The sequence below is a fragment of the Leptidea sinapis genome, chromosome 25 (assembly GCF_905404315.1).
Source record: "Leptidea sinapis chromosome 25, ilLepSina1.1, whole genome shotgun sequence".
In the NCBI taxonomy this organism is placed as follows: Eukaryota; Metazoa; Arthropoda; class Insecta; order Lepidoptera; family Pieridae; genus Leptidea; species Leptidea sinapis.
Window position 1 is genome coordinate 9,475,956 of NC_066289.1, and position 25,928 is coordinate 9,501,883.

General features: G+C 35.4%; 1 protein-coding gene across 2 annotated transcripts; it reads left to right on the forward strand.

Moving 5' to 3' along the window:
* Positions 1-1,718: 1,718 nt before the first annotated feature.
* Positions 1,719-24,161, forward strand: LOC126972168 (ubiquitin carboxyl-terminal hydrolase 14). Of its 2 annotated transcripts, XM_050818771.1 has the most exons (12): positions 1,719-1,886; positions 2,681-2,859; positions 4,876-4,983; positions 5,106-5,220; positions 10,210-10,456; positions 10,808-10,879; positions 14,525-14,681; positions 15,806-15,871; positions 17,913-18,095; positions 19,633-19,738; positions 21,494-21,673; positions 22,887-24,161. In XM_050818771.1, exons 1-12 carry the CDS (start codon positions 1,871-1,873, stop codon positions 23,012-23,014), a joined length of 1,557 nt encoding a protein of 518 aa, XP_050674728.1. In that variant the 5' UTR covers positions 1,719-1,870; the 3' UTR covers positions 23,015-24,161. The 2 variants fall into 2 exon arrangements, with proteins under 2 accessions (XP_050674728.1, XP_050674729.1); XM_050818772.1 differs by lacking the exon at positions 10,808-10,879.
* The last annotated feature ends 1,767 nt before the right edge of the window (positions 24,162-25,928 follow it).

Consider the following 25,928-nt stretch of genomic DNA (forward strand, 5'->3'; position numbering starts at 1 on the left):
AAAGCAAATTAACGATACTCGGCCGAGTCTTATATATTGTGCTATGCGGATATTTGAGTCACCTACCGTAACGTCGTTATGGTCGTAAGTAATATTTGTAGTTGAATATGATGATCAATGGAACTCCCTAACGGCTTACAGTAAGACAGCGACCTGTGGCCAGAATTTTACGGCACTCGGTCTGTAATCAAATTGCAGTGCACTTACGTTCGTTGCTGCATTGCAACATGACGTAATCGTTCTATTTTTGCGCTCTTCGCAAGTATTTTGTTGAAATTCCTCGAGTCCTGGACTTCCTCTGTTGAGATAGGCTTTTCTCCCTGACTTCGTTTGTAAGTGTTTCATTTAAACGGCGCTGTCTTATATGAGCAGTACGTATAGCAAGTAAGTCAACACATATTCAGATAAATTACTTCAGATTCACTAAAAATAAAATAAAAACAAAACAAAAAACAACCAACTTAAAAAAAAAAACTATTCCAAAACTAATCGAAGTCAAAGTCAAAAAAATATTTATTCACTGTAAATCTTTATAAGTTATTTAGTGCAAGTCAGGATGAAGTACCAAAGTTAAAATAGCATTCAAATACGTTTAACAATATTCATTAACAAAATTTATAACATAAATTCCAACTATCTTTATCATTCAAATAATCTTTCACATTATAATAGGCCATACACATTATAACATCTAAATGTTAATTTATTTTTTACGATACATTAAAATTTTAGGTAATATTTTAATATCATTTGGGAGTTTATTATATATTATAACACAATCCACTTTAAAAGATTTAGCAATTTTACGGAGCCTAGTAGATGGAATTGCGAGCTTATGTTTGTTTCGAGTATTGACATTATGTACATCGCTATTATTTTTAAATTGGCTAATATGTTTATGAGCGTATAGGAGGTTCTCATATGTGTACTGGCATTGTACTAAATAATATTCACTATAAAAATATTTAAATACTTGATACTAGTTATCTTTACTTCTTCGTCCACGGCCCACTCTCCGTACTCACTGTCTATAGCTAATAGCGCACATAGTGTGGAGTGCGCATCTGGAAAAAAAATGGTTTTATGAATCATTCATTGGTTAAAAGTTAATGTCAAGCGACCCAAAAACTAGCATAGTCTAGATATCGCATAGTCACAATATAATAAAAACAAAGTGAACGTTATTTGTCAAAAATTTGTCATAAAGATTGTGTTCAGTCCACAGAATACCTAGGTATATTATTACTCGAATTATTCTTTAGCTTAGCTTTATTTTGTGGCTTCTGTGGAAGATATACCACAGATTTGCCAGAATCACGTTAGATTAGACTACCAAGCTTTGAGTATGTGTCTTCCAAGTTTAACGGTAATAATCGGTGTTCAGATTACATAAAGTTTAATTTTCTAATAATATCTGAAACAAATAATATACATGCCTGTAAGGCTATAAATGACATACACAAATAGAAATACTTAAATAATTAATTAATATAAGTACTAAATAATATTTACAACTTAATCTTATTTATTTTAATATATTTACACAAAATATTTACAAAAGGAGTGTAAACTAGGGAGAGGAGACATTTAACAGAGGTTGGACGGGGGACTTCAGCGGGTATATAATTGTGCAGAGAAGATTGCATTAAGGGACAACTAAAAAATAAATGATAAATTATTCTTTCTTGGTTTTTATTACTCTACGATCAATAATCTGTCTTTGTCATTGTCAATGAACGAATGAATTGCAAAGTCATAACTCATAGATAGGTTGGATAGTGGATACCTACAAACTGTAAACGGTTTATTTTAGTGCAGTGGTTTTGTTATTTCCAGCTGAATTAAAGAAGCATTTACCAAAATACACAACATGCCTAAAGTTTCAGGTAAGTTAGTAAATTTCTAGCAAGTCATATAAAAATTATATACATAAATATGCCTATTCATTCTACCAACTTCGAGGTTATCCGTTTATTTTCTGCAGAAGCTTTCTTTTTCTCCATACTTAAATCTCTTCGGAATATTAAATAGACTAAAGTATCGCTTGTTACAATAAAACTTCGATGGAGAGTGTATTCTTAAAGATATTTGTGTGTTGTTATTTTAAAAAGTAAAAATGATGTCAACACATCACAAAATTGCCGGCATTCATGTTTATTGTTCTTACTTATTGGAAGGGTTACAAAGTTTTATTATTATTATAAATAGCACAAGGTATTCTTTATTGTGGATATATGTTGCCTATTAAGCCTCCTCAAACATATATGAATCATTGAAAAATAACGCACTCGCCAGTTGGCCCATAATTGAAGTTTGCTGCTATAATCACCTATCTTCAAGCTATACTGTTTTTAGCTCGAAATTTGTGTGATATCAGTGTATTCTAATGGCAGATCACATTCTAGCTGCAGTTTTGAGCTAAAAACATTAATTTATTGTCTTATATTCAAGCATCATTGTATTCCTCCGAAGGCTTAGAGTAGCAGTAGCTGTAAGGTATATATATATATGTGAGGTATATTGCCCCTTTGGAAGCTTTCCAAACCTTTCACATATGAATATTTTTAAAATGTAAATTACACATTTCACCTTCACTGTATCAGTGCAAAGGCCGAGGTTAAACATAGGTCCACTCACACTCTTCTAAAACATACAAAAACAATATTCATTATATTTACAGTAAAGGTAAAATGGGGGAAGGAGTTGTTTCCCGGTGTGGAAGTGAATACTGAAGACCTCCCAATAGTATTCAAGGCTCAAATATTTGCATTGACTGGTGTACAACCCGAGAGGCAAAAAGTTGTGTGCAAAGGTGTCACTTTGAGAGATGATACTTGGGGCAACTTTGCACTAAGTAATGTAAGTATTATTATTATTACTACACACATAAACATTTGCTGAATCCCTCTACTATAGAGGTCATTTTTGAAAATCAACTCATCTAGGTGGTCTTAAAAGCCATAAAAAGGCATTTATTTTCTCAAAATTTATTCCTTTAGAATTCTTTTGGATGTCATTTCTAATAACTACTAGATACTACTACCGCTTCGGAAACAAATGGCGCTCTGAGAGAGAAGAAGCGGCGCAAGAAACTCTCCCCAAACTCTTGCATGATGATAAAATATGTGATTAAATTGAACTGAATATATTTATAAAGTTTTGTATTAGAACGGCATATAAATCTTATTTCATTGGAATTGTTATCAAACAAGCTAAACTATAAATGTATGATTTGTGAAGTTTTGCTTCAGATTGTTCCACAGTTGAATGGCTATGCATTATATGTCATCTAACCTTCCAAAATAACCTTAACATGGAAAGTGGACTTGGATCACTCATATAAACATGTACTTACTTGTTTTAAGTTTTCTTATTTGTATTATTGTTCAAACCATAGGTATTAGTTTAGTTTACTTCAACTGTTATCTTTATAAGTCGTTAGCCACATCCAGTCCTTCTTATTCCGGGTAAATATAAAATATGTTGATATTCTTTTGTTGAGAATTTTTTATGTACCTTAATTTTTTGTAATTGTTCACTTTTTGTTTTGCATGCTTAGTTATAGAAACCTACGGTAATATTATATTGTATATTAATGTAAAATTCTCATGTAAGTGATTTTATGTTAAATCTTATGAGAATAAATATCTTTAAACCGAAACGGAATAATTATCTCTTTAGCAGTCACAGTTGCACTTGTGTCCGAGCTACTATACAATCCTCATATATATGACATAGAAACTTATGGAAAAAAGTGATTGCTCATCACTGTCACACCAATAATGAATATGTAAAAAATGTGTTTGTTTATTGAAATATTAAAGACATATTGCAAACTTCACATAATTTCTGAGCCAATTTAATAAACCACCTTTGACTTCTGTAAGTGCATAGTTCATATATAGTTGCAGGTCATAGTGAAATGAACTGCAACTATATATGAACTATGAATATATTAATATTTTATTGATTTCCACTGAAAACTAAAATTGTCATATAAGTTTGAATAATTAGCTGCTCAGACAGACATTGTTCTGTAGATAGTAAAAAAAATACTGTTTTATAGGAATTTGCCAATAATATTTCAAAACATCAAGAATTATTTCGTAAAAAATGCTCCCTGTTGTTATAATGAAATTGTTTCACAGCGGAACTGTCAAACCGTGTGTCACTAAATTCTCTCATAGAAAATATGTCCATACAAAACAAATATCGGACGACGGGGGACACATCACAGGAAAAACAAAATTGTTGTTTTTATTTAATTCCGAACACTTTCATATTTATTCACCTTTCAAACCTTCCCTGGACTTCACTCCCACAAATAATTCAAGACCAAAATTTGCCAAATCGGTCCAGCCATTCTCGAGTTTTCGGGAGACTAACGAACAGCAATTCATTTTTATATATATAGATATACAACTGATTCTTGTCAATTTCTTGACTTAAAGTGGAATCATAGACAAAGTTGCAATACAAACTATTATTGTATATTTTTTTGCTAGTATCGCAATGAACTTGCCAGTTGTGTTAATAAGAATATATATTCAATCCAAAAGTTTTAGCAACATATCAATCTTATACAATATTAGTATATATTGATTACTTGGCACCTCTTCATTTAATTTAAGCCCAAATATATTTATAAGTGTAAATTTTTGAATTTAATAAAATAATTATTGATTAAATAAAATACTGGCCCCCTTATTCATAATAGTCTGCCAACTTAAAGCATTACTAATTCTCACTCTGTCGTCTTCTATTGACCTAAGTCAGATTGAGAAAAACACTCCTAATCGGCTGTTTAAACTTAGCGGACCATTATGAATAAGGGGGTAGTTATTAAAGAATATAATTAAGATTTTAAAATCACAGAATGCATTAGTGCTGGTTATGGGCAGCAAAGAGGAGGATGTGCCAGCAGCACCTGCCGAGAAGACCAAGTTTGTGGAAGATATGAATGAGTCAGAGCTGGCTACCGCTGTGAGTATGATTCTGCTAAGACATACAAATGTTTGAATAATATATTTGTTAATTTTATAGTTTAAGTTAAATTTTAGCTTTGTTCTTGTTAGTTTTCTATATGAGTTTATCTTTTTTTATAGCTGGAACTTCCAGAGGGTCTTGTTAACTTAGGTAACACTTGTTATATGAATGCAACAGTACAGTGTCTTAAAACTGTCCCCGAACTAAGGAATGCATTGCTGGACTATGATCAGAGTAAGTTTTTTTTCTCTATACAACATTACATAATAATAGGTTAACCTTGCATTATGGCAATGTATAATAATCAATAAAAAAAAACTACTAATAAAATATATTTTATTAAGAATTAGGAAGTAAACCTTCAGAAGTAAGCCTTTCCCACAACAGGATCCCAGAAAATATTCAAAACAAAAGTATTACATTATTCAAAAGAACTGTTAAAAAACATTTATGTGGTAAAGGTTACTATAACATAAATGACTTTCTTAATGATACCACAAATTGGGAATGGAGCGACCACCCTTAGGCTATTCAATAATAAGTTTAATTGTACAATGTTACTTTGTAAACATATTTTTTGATGAAAAAAAAACCCGCTGAGTTTGTTGCGCCCATTCTTCTCAGGCCTGAGGCATTAACTTTTAAATGGGTGGTAGTTTTTTGACTTTCAATAAGTGAGTCACATTCTATTTTGAATAAAAATATTTGAATTTGGGTTTGTTATATGGAATTAAAAGAGTCTACGCACTACATTGTATCATACTATTAATATTCTATGAATGTATTGGGTAAAGAATGAATGATAACCTGTTTAACACATTATCATATTTCTATGCATGACATGCAACTTTCACAGTGAGGGATCGGTGCCTTTAATTACAGTAACACAACTGAAAAACAACAGTATTAACACTGTTAGTTGAGACTTCTAACTAACTATTATTCATTTGTGCATGTTTTCAGCAAGAAAATACTAACAGCATATTAATTATAACAATATAAAGTCATAAAATTAACGACAACCTAACATAGTCTCTAAGCCCGAGTATGTAAACTCGCATGGGCAATGCTCTGCGGATGCTTTTTCCTTCCACGATCTCATTTTTCTCTCCTATAAAGTACGCCCCCCTAAACGTAAACCCCAAATACTGATGCAGCGGAATTTTTCTGGGATGGATATGCAACGTCTTTCTATAGACGCACAAACTATTGATTGGGATGTCATTTTTAATTCTAATAGTATCAACGATAAAGTTGATATTTTTAATTCTTTGCTAATACAGCTGTATGATAAGCATGCGCCAGTTAAACCCGTGAAGATAAAGCATTTACCTGCTCCTTGGCTTACTGATGATATTAAAAAACTGCAAATTTCTAAAAATCGAGCTAAATCTATTTATAAGCATAATAACTCTGATCTTAACCGGGAAAAGTATATAAGATTAAGGAATCGTTGCAATACAATGTGCAGAGACGCGCAGCGACGCCATATCTACTCGTCTGTTGAGAACGGTGAAACCAGTAAAGTTTGGAAATTCCTAAGAACGCTAGGAGTTGGGAAGCAACAACATACAGTTTCCAATAATCTAAATATTGAACAACTTAATCAACATTTCTCTCAAAATTCATCTTTTCTTGACAATAACACTAAAGCTCAAACGCTTAAATCCCTATCCTTAATCCCAACCCCTGACTTTCCACCGTTCAACTTCTCTCCCTTCACTGATTCTGACGTTAAAAAAACCATTTTGTCTGTTACATCTAAGGCCGTTGGTAGTGATTGCATTAGTCGTAATATGATCCTTCCTATCATAGATATCCTAGTTCCTACAATCTTCCATATTCTTAATTTTTCTATAACGTCTGGCCAATTTCCTGTAGCCTGGAAAGACGCTAATGTTATTCCAATACCTAAAATTTCTAAACCACATAATCTTTCTGACTATCGCCCCATATCTATACTACCTTTTCTTTCCAAGGTTCTTGAACGCTTAGTCCATCAACAATTCTCTATATTTATTAATAAGCACAGTGTTCTTAACCCTCTCCAATCTGGTTTTCGTCCAGGACATAGTACGACTACTGCACTTATAAAAATTACCGATGATATCCGATCTGGCATGGATAAGCAACAGCTCACAATACTTACACTACTCGACTTCAGTAATGCCTTCTGCACTGTTGACTTTGATATTTTGCTGAGCATGTTGAGTTCTATTAACGTATCTCCAACAGTGATAGGGTGGTTTCGAAGCTATTTACGTGGGCGTCGGCAAAGGACTAAGATTGATGATAACACTTCAACCTGGTCTAACCTTTCCGCTGGAGTTCCACAAGGCGGTGTACTATCTCCTCTTCTTTTTGCAATTTTTATTAACTCGATAACTAAAAATTTAACTTCCTGGTATCATATGTATGCAGACGATCTCCAGATATACTCACAATCTTCTCTCGAGGGTCTGCCTTTAGCTATTAAAAACACTAACAAAGACTTAACTACAATCGTGGAATGGAGTACTGCCCATGGACTAAAAGTGAATCCGTCGAAAACTCAATGTATTATTGTTGGTAGCTCACAACTAACCCATAAAATTGAGTGGGGTAATCTACCTCCCATTTCTGTAGGAGGAACTCTTATTCCTTTTAGCTGCTCTGTTAAGAGCTTGGGCGTATTCATTGATCGGAATTTGTCTTGGCACCATCAATTAAAAGAAGTTAGTAGGAAGCTCTATGCTGCCTCTCACTCATTAAAAAAACTCCAAAATTTTCTTCCTATTCCCACGAAAACTTTACTCGCTCAATCCCTTCTCCTGTCCATTCTTGACTACGCTGACATTTCATATGTCGACTTAACCGAACTCCAGTTGGATAAGCTTGAACGATTGCAGAACATGTGTATTCGTTTTATATTTGGACTACGTAAGTATGACCACGTGTCTGAATTTCGCAAAAAGCTCAAATGGCTCCCTATCCGCTTGCGTAGAAATTTCCATATACTTATACATCTCTATCGTGTCCTATTTGATCCTAAAACTCCTATATATCTCAAGGAAAAATTTTCAGCATTAAGTTCTCACCAACTATATCTTCGGTCTGTTCATAATCTCTTGCTTTGTACACCTGTTCATAAAACTTCCTTTTTCAACAATTCATTTGCTGTGCAAGCTGTTAACCTATGGAATTCTCTTCCCTCTGAAATCAGAAAGGCTTAAACTCTCCAATCTTTCAAAACAACGCTCCATAATTATTATTTATTACTGTGACAATTTCAATACTAGTTCTTTTCTTGGAATTATTTACTGTATGTTTAAATTATATGCATATCGATAACACCACCTTCTGTTATCTTTTCAACTATAACTGATTCATTATAGGTTGCCTGGTAGAAATCGCTCTTAAGCGATAAGGCCGCCTATTGCTTTTTGTAGTCTCGATTTTTGTTATGTTTCATAATTTTGTGGTATGCAATAAAGATATATTTCATTGTTACACATCTGCTGACGTCAGCGGGCTGTCATAATGCAAACTGCAATTTGATTGGTGATTTCATAATTTATTCTTTCTATTGTGGCTTTTGAGGAAGGGCCACCACATGATTTGTGATTTTAGAAGTGCTCGCTTCAATCTGGCTCCACTTTGTCGTCACTGAGTCAGTTTTACCAGTGGGAAGCTCCTATGCACAGGATGCAGGCAAGTTTATTGGACCACAATGGCGCCTTCACGGCAGAAGCCGTGAAGCAGTAATGTGTAAAAATTACTGTGTTTCGGTCTGAAGGGTGCCGTAGTTAGGCATTATGACATATAGACTTAACATCATATGTTTCAAGGTTACGAGCGCAATTGTAGTGCCACTCAATATTTTTGGGTTTTTCAAGAATCCTGAGTGGCAAGGCATATCAATTACCATCAGCTGAAGGTCCAGCTCGTCTCGGTCCCTCATTGTCATTATAAAAAATGTTTATTAAGAAATTATTTACATCTTCATACAACATACATTCTTAGATTACATACATTGTATACTGAATTATGTACACTAGTGTTAATTATAAAATAAAATATTAATGCATGTACCTATTTGCTTATAATTAGTCTACACTGTGTATTTGGTAAGTTGCATTTGGCTGTTATTAAATGAAATAATAAGTCTAATTTCCTTTAAAATATTTGATAATTGTAGTTTGATGCACTGAACGTCCTGCTCGTCTCGCCCTTTCCTTAAAATAATTAATAGTTTAAAAAAAAAACTAAAAAATACGCATTTATAGAAAATACCACTTAAAAATAGAAAATAAATCTTTATAAATTTGAATTAAAAATATTGTAAGAAAAGATAATTTTATTGTAAAAAAATCGCGGGGTGTATGGTATTAATAGTTATAAATATTTTATGATTATGAGTAGAATGGTTATTTTGATAATGTCCTGAAAAACACCCCACGCTTTTTTTACAATAAAAACATTTTTTCTTACACTATTTTTAATTCAAATTTATTAAGATTTATTTTCTATTTTTTAAACTTATTTTTTGTTATATTGAATTGTCATTAGTCCTTAATAAGTATGCCAAATTTCGAGTTAATCCGACGTTTTGAATGGGGTCAAAATCATGTTCAAAGATTCCGTTACATACTAACATACGTATGAAGCTAATAAAAGCATATTAAAAGCGTGTATGGTTGAGGGAGGTGATGGCTGGTCCATGCGTCATGCTCGTGAACGGGTGCTACTCGTGGTGGCTGGTTGATCTTGTTACCGGGACCTCCCGGCAGACCTCTGCTTGATGTGTTTTTTATTATTATTATTATTTCCTTTAAAGTTAAAGTTATTATATATTTTATTGTATGAAATGCTCACATAATGTCTCTTTTTATTTACGCTATGTGTGGATTGATGCATCTACTATACTCAATAACTCTTGTATAAGTATTAATTTACTTTTTTTCTCTTTTTTTGACTTACTCGTGTAAGCCTTTCAGTTTTTGACATTTGAGTATTTTTGTTGCGTCACTTTGCATATATTGTAATTGAATTGATTTGTAAAACAATTAAAATGTACAACTTGCTACTTTTAGCTCAACCCTTTACGAAGTAGCGGTAAATTCAATAAGAAACAATATTTTTATTTTTTTTTGACATTCATAAGTGTCATTTCTGTGACCTACATGAATTAAAAAGAAGAAAAAAATTGTCAGGCCGCCTCGTCAACTCTTGGTATTATAATAGATTCAGGAGGCGGTACCGCCGGCCACCTGACGTCGGCGCTGTCGGACACGGTGCAGGCGCTGGAGGAGGGCGGTGCGGGCAGGTGTGCGGCAGCCGCTGCCAAGTTGCTGCACGCGCTGCACGAAGCGGCGCCGCACCTGGCGGAGCGCGGCGCCGGCGGACAGCTGGCGCAGCAAGACGCTTCCGAGTGCTGGACAGAGATAGTGCGTGCGCTGCGTGTGAGACTCACGCTGCCTGAACCTGAGAGGTGACTCAAACTCAGTACTAACAACACGCGATGCGACTTGACATTTTGATAATTATAACAAAATTTTAATAATTAATGTCTGTTCGAGTATCGAACATATCATTATTTCAATAATGTAATTTTGGTCGATTAGCTATTCGCCCGATCAGCAATCTTAAGCGCGTAAGCCGCCCCGCGGCGAGTAGTTCACTCACAGCAGCGACCGAGTGCTTCATTATATCAGCTTATGCCTAGACTTAATTTAGCAACAATTTAATAGTCATATTTAAATTAGCACAGTTATTCTCTATCTAGTAACGACCTAATACAGTCCATTAACTAATAGGTAAACCGTACTTTTTTTTTTTATAGGCGACTAACGTTGATGCAACCGCCCACGGACATCCGCAACAGGGGTCAAGGGACGCTTTGCCGGCCTTTAAGGTAAAGAGCATACTGCCATGCTCTTTTCTTGAAGGTCCCTAAGTCGTGTCGGTTGGGAAAAACAGCAGTCGGTAATTGATTCCACAAAGTGGCTGTGCGGGGTAAGAAATTTCTAGCAAAACGTGCGTTTGTGGAATGCCAGACGTCAACGTGATGCGAGTGGTACTTTGCATGTAATGTCCGGCGATAGAATTCGGCCGCTGGAATCAATCCGAACAGCTCCTCTGAGCACTCCCCGTGATAAATGCGGTAGAAGATGCAGAGCGAACCCACATCTCTATGCAATGCTTGAGAATCAAGCCGATCGGAGATGACTTGATCTTCGATGATTCGAGCCGCTCTTCGTTGTATGCGGTCAAATGGAAGAAGCTGGTACTGGGGAGCACCCGCCCAGAGGTGACATGTGAGGCTGAATTTGCGCGGCGGTGACTTTTAGTGAAGTACTGTCTCGCCTTACTGAGTACACCAAGCTTTTTAGAGGCCAGTTTGGCATTCTCTTCCAAGTGACCACGGAACTGAATTTCGCTCGATATATCGATGCCAAGTATGCCAATACAGGCTGTGGCAGTTAGAGGAGTGATCTCGAATCGAGGGGATACGACAAAAAGGAGACTTTTTAGTGGTGAACGCACAAACTTGTGTCTTCTTGGGGTTGAAATGGACTAAATTTTGTCGGCCCCATTCTGAGACTTTGCAAAGCATAGTCTCTTTTTCAGACACAAGTTTATTCCGGTTCTCGTTGCCGCTATCCTCAGACATGTTGGCAGGCCGGTGTAAGAAGCATACCCTCTTCTGTCGTCTGCATAACAATGAATACTGCTGATATGCAGAAGAAACAGTGTAGGGGATTGCACGTAGCCTTGTGGGACACCAGCGTTTATGGGTTTTAAGTCGGAGCATGCACCACCGTTGATAACAACCTTGATGCTAATAGCGCAAAAAGCTAGTGACCCATTTGCATAACTTCTCGGGAAGCCCATACGATGAAAGTTTCGCTATAAGCGCTTTATGCCACACCCGATCGAAGGCTTTCGCTATGTCCAAACTCACCGCCAACGCCTCTCCCTTCGACTCAACTGCTTGTGCCCATTTATGGTTGAGATATGCAAGAAGATCACCAGCTGAGCTACCCTGACGGAAAGCGTATTGGCAGTCGCTGATCAGCTGGTGCTCCTCTAGGTATCCCAAGAGCTGGCGGTTGATGATCGTCTCCCCATTACTTTGGAGAAAATGGAGGTAATGGCAATGGGGCGGTATTTAGACGGATCCGAGCGTTCACCTTTCTTAGGGATCGGGTGCACTAAAGCCACCTTCCATGACTACGCTGCGTGATGCGTAGGAGAGCTGGAAAAGACGGGTAAGGACCGGCGCCAGTTCCGGAGCACATGTCCGCAGCACTATCGGGGGAATGCCATCGGGCCCCCTCGATTTGTGAATGTCCAAGGTGAGGTCAGGACTGCTTTCTCTTTCGCGTCATGGGCCTGCGAGTCATCGTCCCTGTGCAGTGGCGGAATGGCTGGCTGGCAGAAGTTTCCTTGGACAGCCTTGGCGAGCGACCAGAATTCAGATTCTGTTAAAGAAATACTGAACGATGGCTGTACTGTAAATATATTTTTTTTTCAATATTATAAAAGTAATTATATATATATTAATTATAAAAGTACGTACAATTCGTATTTAATTTTTACTTCACGCCAAACTGTTCCAAGAATTAGTTGACCAGTTTACGCTCTTAGGTACTTGTGGTATATACAGGGTGTCCAAGAAAGAATGGATAATCCTTGAACCCCGCACGGGACAGCTTTCCAGCGCTCAGAAAAAAATATCTAAATAAAATAATTCCAAGTGATAGCCAAAATATGACTTTTTTTTTTAAATTTTCCATAAAAGGGAACCTTTTGTGGAACGCTATTGTCAATGTTACCGTTTAAGACAAGATATCATTTTATAATTTTCTGTCTTTAGTCGTATTTACTCTTTTTGCATCTCGATAGCAATAACTTCGTAGTGATATTAAATAAAATGATATTTTATACCATTTTGTAAACTGTATGTACTGCGCATTTTTTTTAAATAGCTGGCCACTTACGTTTTCGAACTTTTTTTTACATGAAACACTCTCAAACTATGCCAAAATTATTTTGGTATCAAATTTCATGTCAAAAACTCAAGTTCTTATTTTGTATTTGCAAAATATATCATAGATACTTATATTATTTAATGTATTTCTAGTAGTATAGTCTATCGGGAATAAGATGACACAAGAAACGCCACAAATTTCAGTACTTTGTGGGCGTTGTGCACATGAATGTGAAGTAAAGTAAAAAAACACATGTTTTTCTAAAAAAAAAAAACTTATTTTGGGTATCACTTGGAATTATTTTTTTTTGGTATTTTTTTCTGAGCGCTGGAGAGCTGTCCCTGGGGTTCAAGGATTATCCATTATTTCTGGGTATATGAATAGTGATTAAGCGATTTCACTTTATACCCAACCACTCCGATGACAAACTTTAACTGCTTCTCTTGGAGCACCATTTAAAAGGCTTTGATTCGAACAAGTGGAAACATCAGAAATGGACCCAACTAGCCCGGTGCTATACTTACTTAGTGTTATACTTTCATGAACAGAGCTTCTCTACATTATTAACATTATTTTTTTTAAACATATACTGTCTTATTCATAATGACTTAGCGGAGATTTAAAACATCGCTAATATACACTTGTCAAAAAATGGTATTCATAATCGCATATTATCGCTCATTATCTCTTCGTTAAAGCTGACGTCACTTATAGTAGCTAAGACCCTTCTATAAACCTATTTTAAGCACTCGAACGCAAAAAAACATGGCCGACATCGATCAGCTGTTCGTTAAATAATGTGAAAAAATAACTTCCCGCTCAAAGATGTTGTATATCCGTCATAGATAGACAACCGACACACTTCCAAACTTTGATTTTTGAAGTTATGAAATTATTTTGACATCGACGTTTGACAACTGACAAACCATTGACATTTAAAAGATGTCTGTTTCCATTGACGTTGTTTTTTTTGTTGTACGAAATGGCAACATTGTGTACTATAGAGACGTATTAGTTATGGGAGATTTGTCTAACGAATATGAATAAGGAATTTTATCGAACGTTCGATAGGCTTAAAACACGTTTTGACTAATAGAGCTTTATACCTTCGAAAAGCGTTTTATTATGAATAAGGCAGTCGATCGATTATAAAATGCTCACAGAATACCTTTATTTATTTACGGTGTGTGTAGAGCAGCTACTGTACTCAATTACTTTTGTTTTGTTTTAATTTACATTTACTATTTTGACTTATTCATGTGTGCATTGACTATTTGACGTTTGAGTATGTTTGTTGTATATTTTCATATTATATTGCAACTGAAATGATTTGTAAAAAGATGAAAATGTAAACCTTGATTTAAAAGAGTGGCAATAAGTTTCTTGCTACTCAAAGTAGCAGTAGATTCAATAAGAGAAAAAAATTTGACATTCATAAGTGTCATTTCCGTGACACCTACATAAATAAAGTGATTTTGATTTGATTTGATTGAGACATATTTGCTTACCATATCCTGAAAGGTATGCCACTGGTCAGATAATAAGAAGTGAAATTTCGTTCACAGCAAAGCATTTATTGAGAAATACTTCGGTGGCACCTTGGATGTGGAGCTCGTGTGTAGTGAAGCCCAAGAGCCGCCCACAAGGTCTACGGAGACATTCCTACAGCTGTCCTGCTTCATATCCCAGGATGTCAAATATTTACAGTCTGGCCTAAGATCGGTGAGTGCGATAAAATATCACGAATGATATTCCGCCAGTTTAGGGCTATTTAAATTAAAATACAAGGAATATCTTATAAATGTCCAAAAATCAATTTAAAATATTTGAAAAAATTAGTTTGTTGTGAAAGTTTAAATCAAGTTTAATTGTTTTTATTTGTTGTTAGTTTTAATTTTAGATCCGAGTTTCACTATTTTTTGTGCTTTGTGCTCATAGAGAATTAATAGTTTGTACACCTTCGTGTGACAGGACTGTGCGTTAGTAGCGCTCTCTGGGTTTCCACGGAAGACCAGCGTTGTGGATTCTTTCGAAACCACAACTATGCTGAGCTGGGGGCCCATTGGAGACATTAGATCATAATTAGATTAGTATAACTTTAAGAACCATTATCAGAATGTATAATGACGTTAATAAACATTTTTTCTTTCTTTCTTTCAAAGTATTAAGAACTACAACAGAATGTAGTGATGTAACAAAAAAAATCGGGTGGCGTGAGTTAATAATGCAAATTTAAGTATTTTATGGTTTTCTCATGGATGCCATTGTCAGATCTGGCCCAAATTGCAATGTGACCACACGAGAAACACTTGTAATCATCAAAATCAGTTCACCCAGTCGATAGTTCTGAGGTAACAAACATAAAATAAATACAGTGTAATTGAGAACCTCCTCCTTTTTTAAAGTTGGTCAACAATTTCGAATACTAATTAAAATTTGTATAGATAATTCTAGTAGTGATGAAACTCACTTACTTAATAATTACAAATCAATTACTTTAGCATTGGAGGTGACTAGTCCGATCAATTAGACATCCAAGGTAACGAAAATTCCCACTTGGCTGAATATTAATGAGGAGGATTATGCCGGATCAATGAGGACTTTTCACATTTCCTTTATAATAGTGTATTGAACAATCCTAACAATATTCAGCCAAGAGGGAATTTTTGTAACCTCACCCCTATTTTTTAGTCTTATTTGACCGGACTATGACATAGTTATGTGAAAATAAAGATAGCTACAAATCTACGTTTAAACTTAGAAGTTGACAATTCTCCTTTTTCCTTCCATCGATTCCTTTATTCTTATATTATTATTATTTTTACGCTCTTCATTTGTTTTAACAGAAAATGTCGGAGCAGATAACAAAAATGTCAGAGACACTAGGAAGAGATGCTGTGTACACAAAAACCGTGAGTTTCATGTTTGGTAACGAAATATGATATATTATTTGATTAGCAATATGATAGTAGATATGGCAATTAAACATAAGTAGAAATACATATTTTTTATGATCGTTAGAACTTTACGTTTCAACAAAAAAAATCAATTTGTATGTCTGGATGTATGTTTGAACTTCTTTAACGCAAAATCTACTGAATAGATTTTGATGAAACTTAACAATAATATAGCTTACACACCAGAATAACAAATAGGCTATAATTTATAAAACTGTAGTGTGAATTATACAAAATATAAAAGAAGTGTGATTGTTACTAATGAATACAACTAGCGCCATCTCTTATCAACTAGCAAGCACAAGATCAATACAATCTATATGGCAAAACAACGTTTGCCGGGTCAGCTAGTAGTGTCATATTTTTGAAGTGAAAACTTTTTTAAGCTCGTTGAGCACTTTTTGGTAAGGAAAATCTTATGGGTTCGCGTCATCGACATGCTCATGTGCACGTTATAAAGAAATATTATGTAATTAAAAATATATATATCTTAATATATATAAATTACGTGACACGTTGTTTGTCCGCAATGGACTCCTATCCTAAACTAATGAACGGATTTTAATGGGGATTACTTCATGGTGTGCAGTTTGGTCCAACTTGAGAGATAGGATAGTTTTTATTTTTATTTTCAATATTTGTTTTGTATGGACATATTTTCTATTAGAGAATTTAGTAACGCACGGTTTGACAGTTCCGCTCTGAAATAATTTCATTATAACGATCGGAAGCATATTTTACGAAATAATTCTTGATGTTATGAAATATTTTTGACAAATTCATAAAAAATCTGTATTTTATTTGTTATGTACAGAACAAAGTCTGTCGGGTCAGCTAGTAATATATATAAATTACGTGACACGTTGTTTGTCCGCGATGGACTCCTAAACTAATGAACGGATTTTAATGGGGATTACTTCATGGTGTGCATTTTGGTCCAACTTGAGAGATAGGATAGTTTTTATTTCGATGTGGGACCCATAATTATTTTTATTTTCAATATTTGTTTTGTATGGACATATTTTCTATGAGAGAATTTAGTGACGCACGGTTTGACAGTTCCGCTGTGAAACAATTTCATTATAACAACAGGGAACATTTTTTTTGTAATAATTCTTGATGTTTTGAAGTATTATTGGCAAATTCCTATAAAACAGTATTTTTTTTTATTATCTACAGAACACGTCTGTCGAGTCAGCTAGTATATTAATTAGTTCGATACTTTTGGATGGGTGAATCTTGTGAGTTCGCTTCCCCGAATTGCTTATAGCAGTATATCTGTAGCTATACAGCTGACGTATTTAGTAGACATTAGTGATGTGTCTATCCTATAAGTGAAATAGAATGGATTTAATGAAAAGTTCAATCGTATGCGTATCTACTGTGCATTGTTGAAATAGTGTTTTTATTTGATAAATATATTATTTAAAATAAGTTTTAAAATTAAATTGAAATTAATAATTTAATTGTTTTTGAACATTATGAAATTTTAATACTCAAAGTTCAAGGTTTACAATTCTATCAAACAATTTTTTTTTTCTTTTTTAAACTTACTGCAGCAATAGTCTATTAAGTAATAAAATTTGTATGCCACTTACAGTACTTTAAATTTTTTTATTTTATACTTGCTGACCCAGCAAACGTTGTTTTGCCGATATTAAAATCGCGATACAAAGGTAACTGTTGATCGTAGATGGGTGAAAATTTGAAGTTGTATGTATTTTTTAATTATGACTGATAATCAAACAAATTTAAAAAAAAAATTTCGTGTGGACCACCGTTATCATTTAGGGGGATGAAAAATAGATGTTGTCCGATTCTCAGACCTACCCAATATTCACTCAAAATTTCATGTGAATCAGTCAAGGCGTTTCGGAGGAGTTCAATGTTTAACACCATGACACTAGAATTTTATATATTAGATTATTACTCTGTATAGTACACCTCAGTACCTATTGAATTTTGTTAATATTTACAATATGTACTACACTTACAGAGCAAAATCAGCCGGCTGCCTGCATACCTTACTGTACAGTTCGTGCGATTTTATTACAAAGAGAAGGAATCTATTAATGCGAAGATCCTAAAGGATGTCAAGTTTCCTCTTGACTTGGATGTCTATGAGCTGTGCACACCGGATCTGCAGGAGAGACTGACTCCGATGAGGAATAAGTTTAAGGTGGGTACTGTTAACTGTTTTTATTAAAATTGCATTTAAATAATAATGAGATTTTTTTTTTTGGTTCGGAACTTCAAAAGAAAAAGGAACCCTTTTAGGATTACTTTCTTGTCCATTTAACTGTGTGTGTGTGTGTGTGTGTGTGTGTATCTCAAGACTGTACTGTTGACTGTTTTTATTAAAATTGCATTTAAATAATAATGAGATGATTTTTGTGGTACGGAACTTCAAAAGAGAAAAGGAACCGTTTTAGGATCACTTTCTTGTCCATTTATCTATGTGTGTGTGTGTATCTCAAGACTGTACTGTTGAAAGTTTTTATTAAAATTGCATTTAAATAATAATGAGATGATTTTTGTGGTACGGAACTTCAAAAGAAAAAAGGAACCGTTTTAGGATCACTTTCTTGTCCATTTATCTATGTGTGTGTGTGTGTGTGTATCTCAAGACCCTTTATTTCGGAAACGTGTGAAATGATAAGTATATCATTTTAATTTCAACTCGATACTTCCTGTCACTGGAAGCTGTGGAAAAGTCAAACATCTATGTTCACGTAAAAAAAAACACCGCTGTTTGTGCTGCAACACTCTTATATTTCGACACTATCAAGGTAAGCAAGATTTTAAGGCTTTTTTCGTTGATTAGGTCAACTACGAAATTTTATAAATTGTAAAATACCGTCTTATCCTACTACGACCGATGTGGCCGAATGGTTAGTGACTCTGACTACTAAGCTAGAGGTCCCGGGTTCAAATCCCAGTAAGTGCAAACATTTATATGATGAATATGGATGTTTGTTTCCGGGTCTTGCATGTTTATATGTATTTATGTATGTTTAAGTAACTATATATTAAATATATCGTTGTCTTTTACCCATAGTAAAGGCTATGCCTAGTTTGGGGCAAGATTATTTGTGTAAAAGTGTGTCAATATTATTATTATACTAAAGTAATGCAGTAGTAGTCTTATATCTCTCTGTCTCATATCTATTGTTTATATTATTAGGTATTTATTGAACCCTCCGTCACACTATCTCAGCGGCAGTGCTGGTAGTCTTTATCGGCCTCCTAGATGGGTGTATACCGCAATCTGGAAACACTGCGCAAAGAATTTCTTTGACATAGTGAGTGGGGTCTATACTTTAATTAAGAATATTGGGTTTTGCCACGTACCTGAAGACGTAGCGTTGTAGGCCCCTCGGAATAGGTTGGATGCTTAGATCATTTATACGTCTAGATAGACTGTGACAGCTGTTAATGCGTCAAAAAAAATTGAGGTTGACAGTAAACCTCTATTTGCAACGCACACTAAAACAAAGTGACATACAAATCGCGAGTGTAAGGCGTAGCTTGTCACGCACACTAAAGTATCAACCTGGCCTGTTTTAATCGGTTTTCTAAAAGCAAGAGATATCTAGATGTATAAATTATCTAAGGTTGGATGAAGGCACCGGAAAAGTGATCGTCGTGACGATCTTTGTCCAGCAGTGGACGTCTTCCGGCTGAAATTATAAATGATGAATGGTTTTTTCCTTTAGGAAGTAGATGAAGCGGGAGTACAGACATCGCTCGGCAACAAAAGCCACGGCGACAGCAAACGAGATCTCAGGAAAAAGAAAGTGTTGCCGTATCATTTTGAGAATGGTAAGTTAAAATTAAAATTTATGCAAATCGCATATAAATATTTAATTAAATATCTAGTTTGAGTGCAATTATTGTTACAAGTATCACACCAACTTTAGGGTATATTTTGGAATGCGAAAAGGGCAGGACTTAAGGTGCCAACTCCACGAGCGAGCGATATCTTCGTGCTACGAATTTCTATACATTCTCATAGCACTTCTAACCGCTTTACCTTTAACAGACTTTTTGCGTATTTTGTTATTTAAGGTCATATTATCATAATTGACAACTAATATTTGTTTAACAAAATCACAATATTATTGAAGTGAAAACTTTAATAATATTGTAATTTTGTATAAATCGCTTTTCTTAACAAATATTATTAAAATGTTAAACTTGCGTCAGGACACGTGACCTGATCGAAAATTCGTAAGAAAAAGAAATTATGTATGAAAGTTTTTCTGAGAGATAAACTTTTAAATTTTCATTTTTGTATACGATAGCGCAATTAATTAATATTGTATTTAGCCACATAAATGCTAGTACTTTTAAAGTGATAAATAAAGCAATTTGTGAGAAATTATTCCATCACCATTCCAAAATATTCAAAATGCACAACGTTAATGTTCTAGTTTTCACTTTTGCCGGAGTGCAACCTGCATTTTTATAACTAACTAGCTGACCCGACAGACGTTGTTCTGTATATAATAAATAAAATAATGTTTTTATTTGAATTTGTCAATAATATATCCTAACATCAGAAATTACTTCGTAAAATATGCACCCTGCTGTCGTAATGAAATTGTTTCACAGCAGAACTGTCAAACCGTGCGTCAATGAACTCTCTCATAGAAATTATGTATGGCCACGTTAAAGGAAAAACAAATTTGTTGTTTTTATTTAATTTAGCAGCATTTTCCTATTTATTCACCTTTTAAACCTTCCCTGGACTTCCACAAATAATTCAAGACCAAAATTAGCCAAATCGGTCCAGCCGTTTTACCGAGACTAACGAACAGCAATTCATTTATATATATATTAGTTAAAGCACATAGCACGAAACGAGTGTCCACCTCCCGCGACTACGGTCAGGTCTACCCTTTGGTAGGTATGCTCGTCTTTCAACTCTTACAGAATAACTGGTTTATATAGGCTTTAAGACAACATTCGCAAGGGTTACTGAACGATATAAAATATACAAAACGAATTTAACCGGCAATAACCGTTAAATTTTTAATTGGTTTCAAGCCTTGTCTATTATATCTCAATCCATCATACTGTGACATCGATGCGATACGACGATAGATAAACATCATCTCGTGAACACCCGGACGATAGAATTGCGTAGTCGTTGCAATACACTCGCTCGTGGAGGTGGCGTCTTATAGCTAATAGTAATAGCTTTAAGGGTAAATGTATACACTTCTATAATAAAGTCCCAGCCACTGTTCAGGCATTATCTATAAATAAATTTTAAAAAAATAAAAAAATGGCTCTGTCGTAAATCCTATTACTCCACTGCTGAATATCTAAATGATCGGACAGCCTGGGACTAGATTGTGATTATTTTATAGCGATAAAAATTATTTTTATTGAAAAGAGCGCAAAAAAAGAATGCTGGGAGAGTTTCTTGCGCCGCTTCTTCTCTCTCAGAGCGCCGTTTGTTTCCGAAGCGGTAGTAGTATCTAGTAGTTATTAGAAATGACATCAAAAAGAATTCTAAAGGAATCAATTTTGAGGAAATAAATGCCTTTTAACATCTTTGAATTTTGTTAGATGTCGGTAGCAACAATAGCGGGTACTACAGACTGCAGGCTGTGCTCACGCACCGCGGACGTTCCTCGTCGTCTGGACACTACGTCGCGTGGGTTAAGCGGGACAAAACCTGGCTGCGATGTGACGACGATACGGTCTCCCCTGTTACAGAGGAGGAGGTGCTTAAGCTGAGTGGAGGAGGTAATGTTCAGCATTAGGCGGGTAATGTTCATATACCAGAAGTAATGTGGGTGGGCAATATACATTAATTACTTATCCCTTTACACCCTAGAGATTAAATTCGTCTCAGTCGTCGTACCAGTGCTGTGTGAACGGAGAGTGTTCCGAAGAGCTGTTTTACCTGATTCCTGCTGCCGAATTTCACCATCGTGCGACACGCCACAAATTGGGATATCATCCCCACCATCTGGATGTGTGGCGGTCCTCCACAGTGCGATTTTCATTGAGCTTTCTTCCACGTACTACAAAGCTGTGAAATGAGCTTCCTTGTGCGGTCTTTCCGGGATGATACGACGTACCTTCAAAAAAAGCGTGTGTACACTGTGATTCCTCTGGTGTTGTAGGAGAATGTGGGCGGCGGTGATCACTTAACGCACGTTTGTGCTCCTTTTCCCTAAAAAAATAGTCTATCATGTTTAACTGTCATTCCGTAACTACCATAGTTCTCAAAAAGTATGAGAAAAATATTGAAAAACCTCCTTTTTAAAAGACCAGCTCGGTCTTCAGTACTCAGATCCACGCGATTGTGAGTTTCAGGAAATTATTGTAAGCCGCATTATCGTGAGTCTGTGTTATTATTTAGTAATATCGCAAGGACAAAAATAAAATAACGAAATGATACTTTAATATTAACTTAATTAAGCAGTGAACATTGTTTTGCCGTGGCCCGGTAATTTTCACACTGCCTCTTCTTGACCCTTTTAAACCCAAACTGGTTCCATTAGGTAAACTAATACACATTTATTAGCAATAAAAAGGTTATGAATAGTAGAAAACAGTGAACGGCAACGGTTTTTACTTATTTTTGTTTACCTATTTATAACTTATGAATATTTACGATACGCCGATCGATAATAGGTAATATTTTTAAAACAAGGCGTGAATGTTGCGACCCTTGGTATTTTATTTTGATGGTCCAGTACTGGGTCGCGACCCGGCAAATGGAAAACGCAGCACTAGAGCATAAATCTAATGAAATGATACTATAATATGTGAATTGCGATAAATTGTTGAACATAAACTTTTTTTTAAAGAAATGTCTAATATAAAAATCATAAGATAATACAAATTATCCTTCTGGTTTTTCTACAGTGCATGGCGGTTATCACTAAAAACCAGGCCAGCCGTTAGCTCGTCCATTTCCCTGGTCTCATAAAAACCTGTAATGTTTCAGGTGATTGGCACTGCGCGTATTTACTACTGTACGGACCCCGTATTCTGGAGTTGCCAGAGGAAGATGAACCCATGGTGACTGAAGTGATCGAGGACGCTACGGGGGCGCCCCCTACCGCACAAGCGTAGAGATCCCGTATCCAACAAGACGCACTAAACAAACCCCTAACAGGCCCCCTTTCTATCTAATACTTACGGCCGTTCCCAATATACTATCAACAGATAGAGATAAATTACTACCTTATAGTGTCAGTGAAGCTGTCCCAATATACCCGATAAGTCATTATTATCGCCTTATATTGGTACGCGTGAATTGCAATTTCCATACAAACTTCTATCGCTGGTAAGCTATACGTCCTCCATTGACAGACAGCGTGTACGGATAAGGTGACTTACCGTCGATAAGTTTATTGGGACAGAAAAGTCAACAACAGTTGCTATTTTTTGATCTCAAGTAGGCCACAACCGGAGATAGACTGAATATTGGGAATGGCCGTTAGAGGAGCCTAAATCCCGAATCCTTAAGTAATAATATTACTTGTGCGCGTTATGTTGAGACTCGATTGGAATTCGGCGTGAAAGGAGTAGCAGGCTCCATCCGCTACCTCTTTCATTTCTTCCTTCGATGGAGCGAGTCTTACTGACGGCAATACCATTTTTATTACCACGCGACCGTGGAATTACAGCGCTCAGGTCTCAACTTACCCCGCACGGGTACTACCTAATTTATATGTCGAGTAACTTTACTTACAACAATAATCAATCGATACGTGACATAGGTTATCCTTAGTTTGCATTTAGCGAACTAACCTTGACTTTATGATTATATAGGTATCTGATCAGTGCATTTCCTAAAACAGACGGACTTGGGTTACTTTTCAAGAGAGCGCAAAACTTTCTATTTATTATGTGTAATTATCTAAGACTGTCAAAACGTGTCAAAAGTATCTATATAAATATGAAATAGTAATTAAATTAATGCATTCTTGAAATAAATATCACAAGAAAATGTAAAGTAAATATTCCATGTCATGTTATTAAAGCCATACTTCTAATAAAGGCGGCCGTACATTGACAAGGAATGAGCAAGTAACTATAGTAGAAAGTACTATATTTTAATGTTATTATTTATTTATATGAAACATGTTTTTTTCATTATTCGTGATACTCTACATAACCTTTGCGATTTAAGCGACGCAGCTTTGATTAAGAAATTAAACTATGGGTACTGTATGATTGCCAGTCTATCATTGAATTAAAGATTTCCTACAATTTATTCTACGTTTCATTTAGTGAATACATATCCATACGTGACGTCACTTGAAATTTTTCATTATTTTTATCGTGGGCATAGTTATAAAAACATCGGATCACAAAAATATTTAACTAAGAATGCTTCCTTGTGCGTTGTTTCCAGCACGATACGACGTGGGATGTCTTAGAAAAAGTGCGTAAACCTTTTTAAAAATTTTCTCTCTTCCAAAAAGACACAATCCTACTCCACTTGCAGGGGTGCTTAGAAAAGCTAAATTCTGCGAAAGTAATTTAACTTTATCTTGTCCGCCACCTTAGTTAAATGCATTTGTACGGTTGTATAATAAGCAAACATACATAGTTTCTTCAACGTAAACATTGGTAGAATTGATCTAATTTTTATCAACTATTTGTCTCGGATGGAATGAAATGGAAAGTTCTATATTTATAGACGATATATATATATATATATATTCTGCCCGCGGACAGTTTTACAAAGGAGTTCAAAATAATGTCCATATTACATTTTATTACCATTTTTCGTTGTTTATTGGTGTGCGATCGCCTTTATTCTATATTTCACATCTCCAATTGGTCATTTTATATGAACTTATTTTTGGCTGAACATGTTAACCCGTTAATTCCGCCAAAGTTGAAACGTGGCAATTATAATTGAACTTTGCTCTGTCCAATGCCTTGGCGATGAAACCTTAATAACCAACTTAACCAAAAACCTAATTCTCGATGTACTATTTTACTCGATAACCGGTTTGATTTATTTTTTTGGATTTCCAAGGCTTGATAGTGACTACAGATTAAACAATAATTGTTACTTTATACCGAAAGAGCGGGAAAGGCTGATTGGAAGATCAAACCTATTCCCAAGGGCATCTGCAATACCAGAATTAATATTGAATGCTTTGCCAGCTCTGGTAAAAGTATGCTCCTGGAGGTATCAAAGTTATATCGGATCGGGAATGCTGTAGTCAGCCGGAGCTAATCCCACAAGGTTGCTAGAAATTCAATGGATGTGGACCGACAAGTGGGCGTGTCTCCTCTTCGCATTGCAATCATCAGACTCTGCTGCCAAAATGCGAAAAGAAAAAAATGCAATGACAGCAAGCTGAATACGAAAATCATAAAAAGAATAGTAAAAGAATTTCACTCTCCTTTGAGTTACGGCTAGGGCTGTAAAACTGAGATAACCCACAGTTAGACAGCTTTCGTACTACGTCCGATCAGAGTTCGATCCGTATCCGTGGAAACACAGTCCGATTTTTTTTTTTTTTTTTGAGAGGAGGAAATACTGTTACGTATTTACGCTCCGGCACGGGGCGTAATATGTCGGACTCGAGTGTCCGCGTAATCGGACGCCCCATACCGACTAAAACCTCCTCTGTGCTGTGAGCAGCTCTGGCTTTCACAGCGTGGGCCGTGGAGGCCGCAAAGACTACGCAACAACAGTCGCGGTTCGTCTCCTAAGGAGACTCGAACCTCAGACCGGCTGTGTGCTTGTGGGAAAACACAGTCCGAAGTAGTCGTAAAACTATTTCGATGGTATTAAACGCACTAGATCCGGCTTTTCAAGGACCGGCTCGCACTCTGATCGGACGTAGGGCGAAAGCGCTCTAAGACGCCAAAAATAAAATTAATTAAATTTAGATTAAATCATATTTGACATTAAGTTGCTATTTTAAAAGCGTTCCCTATAATTTATTGAAATAATGTTCCCATTTGCATCGGTAAGTACCTACATTTATTTCGGTGAAATAAATTATTGTTAATTGCT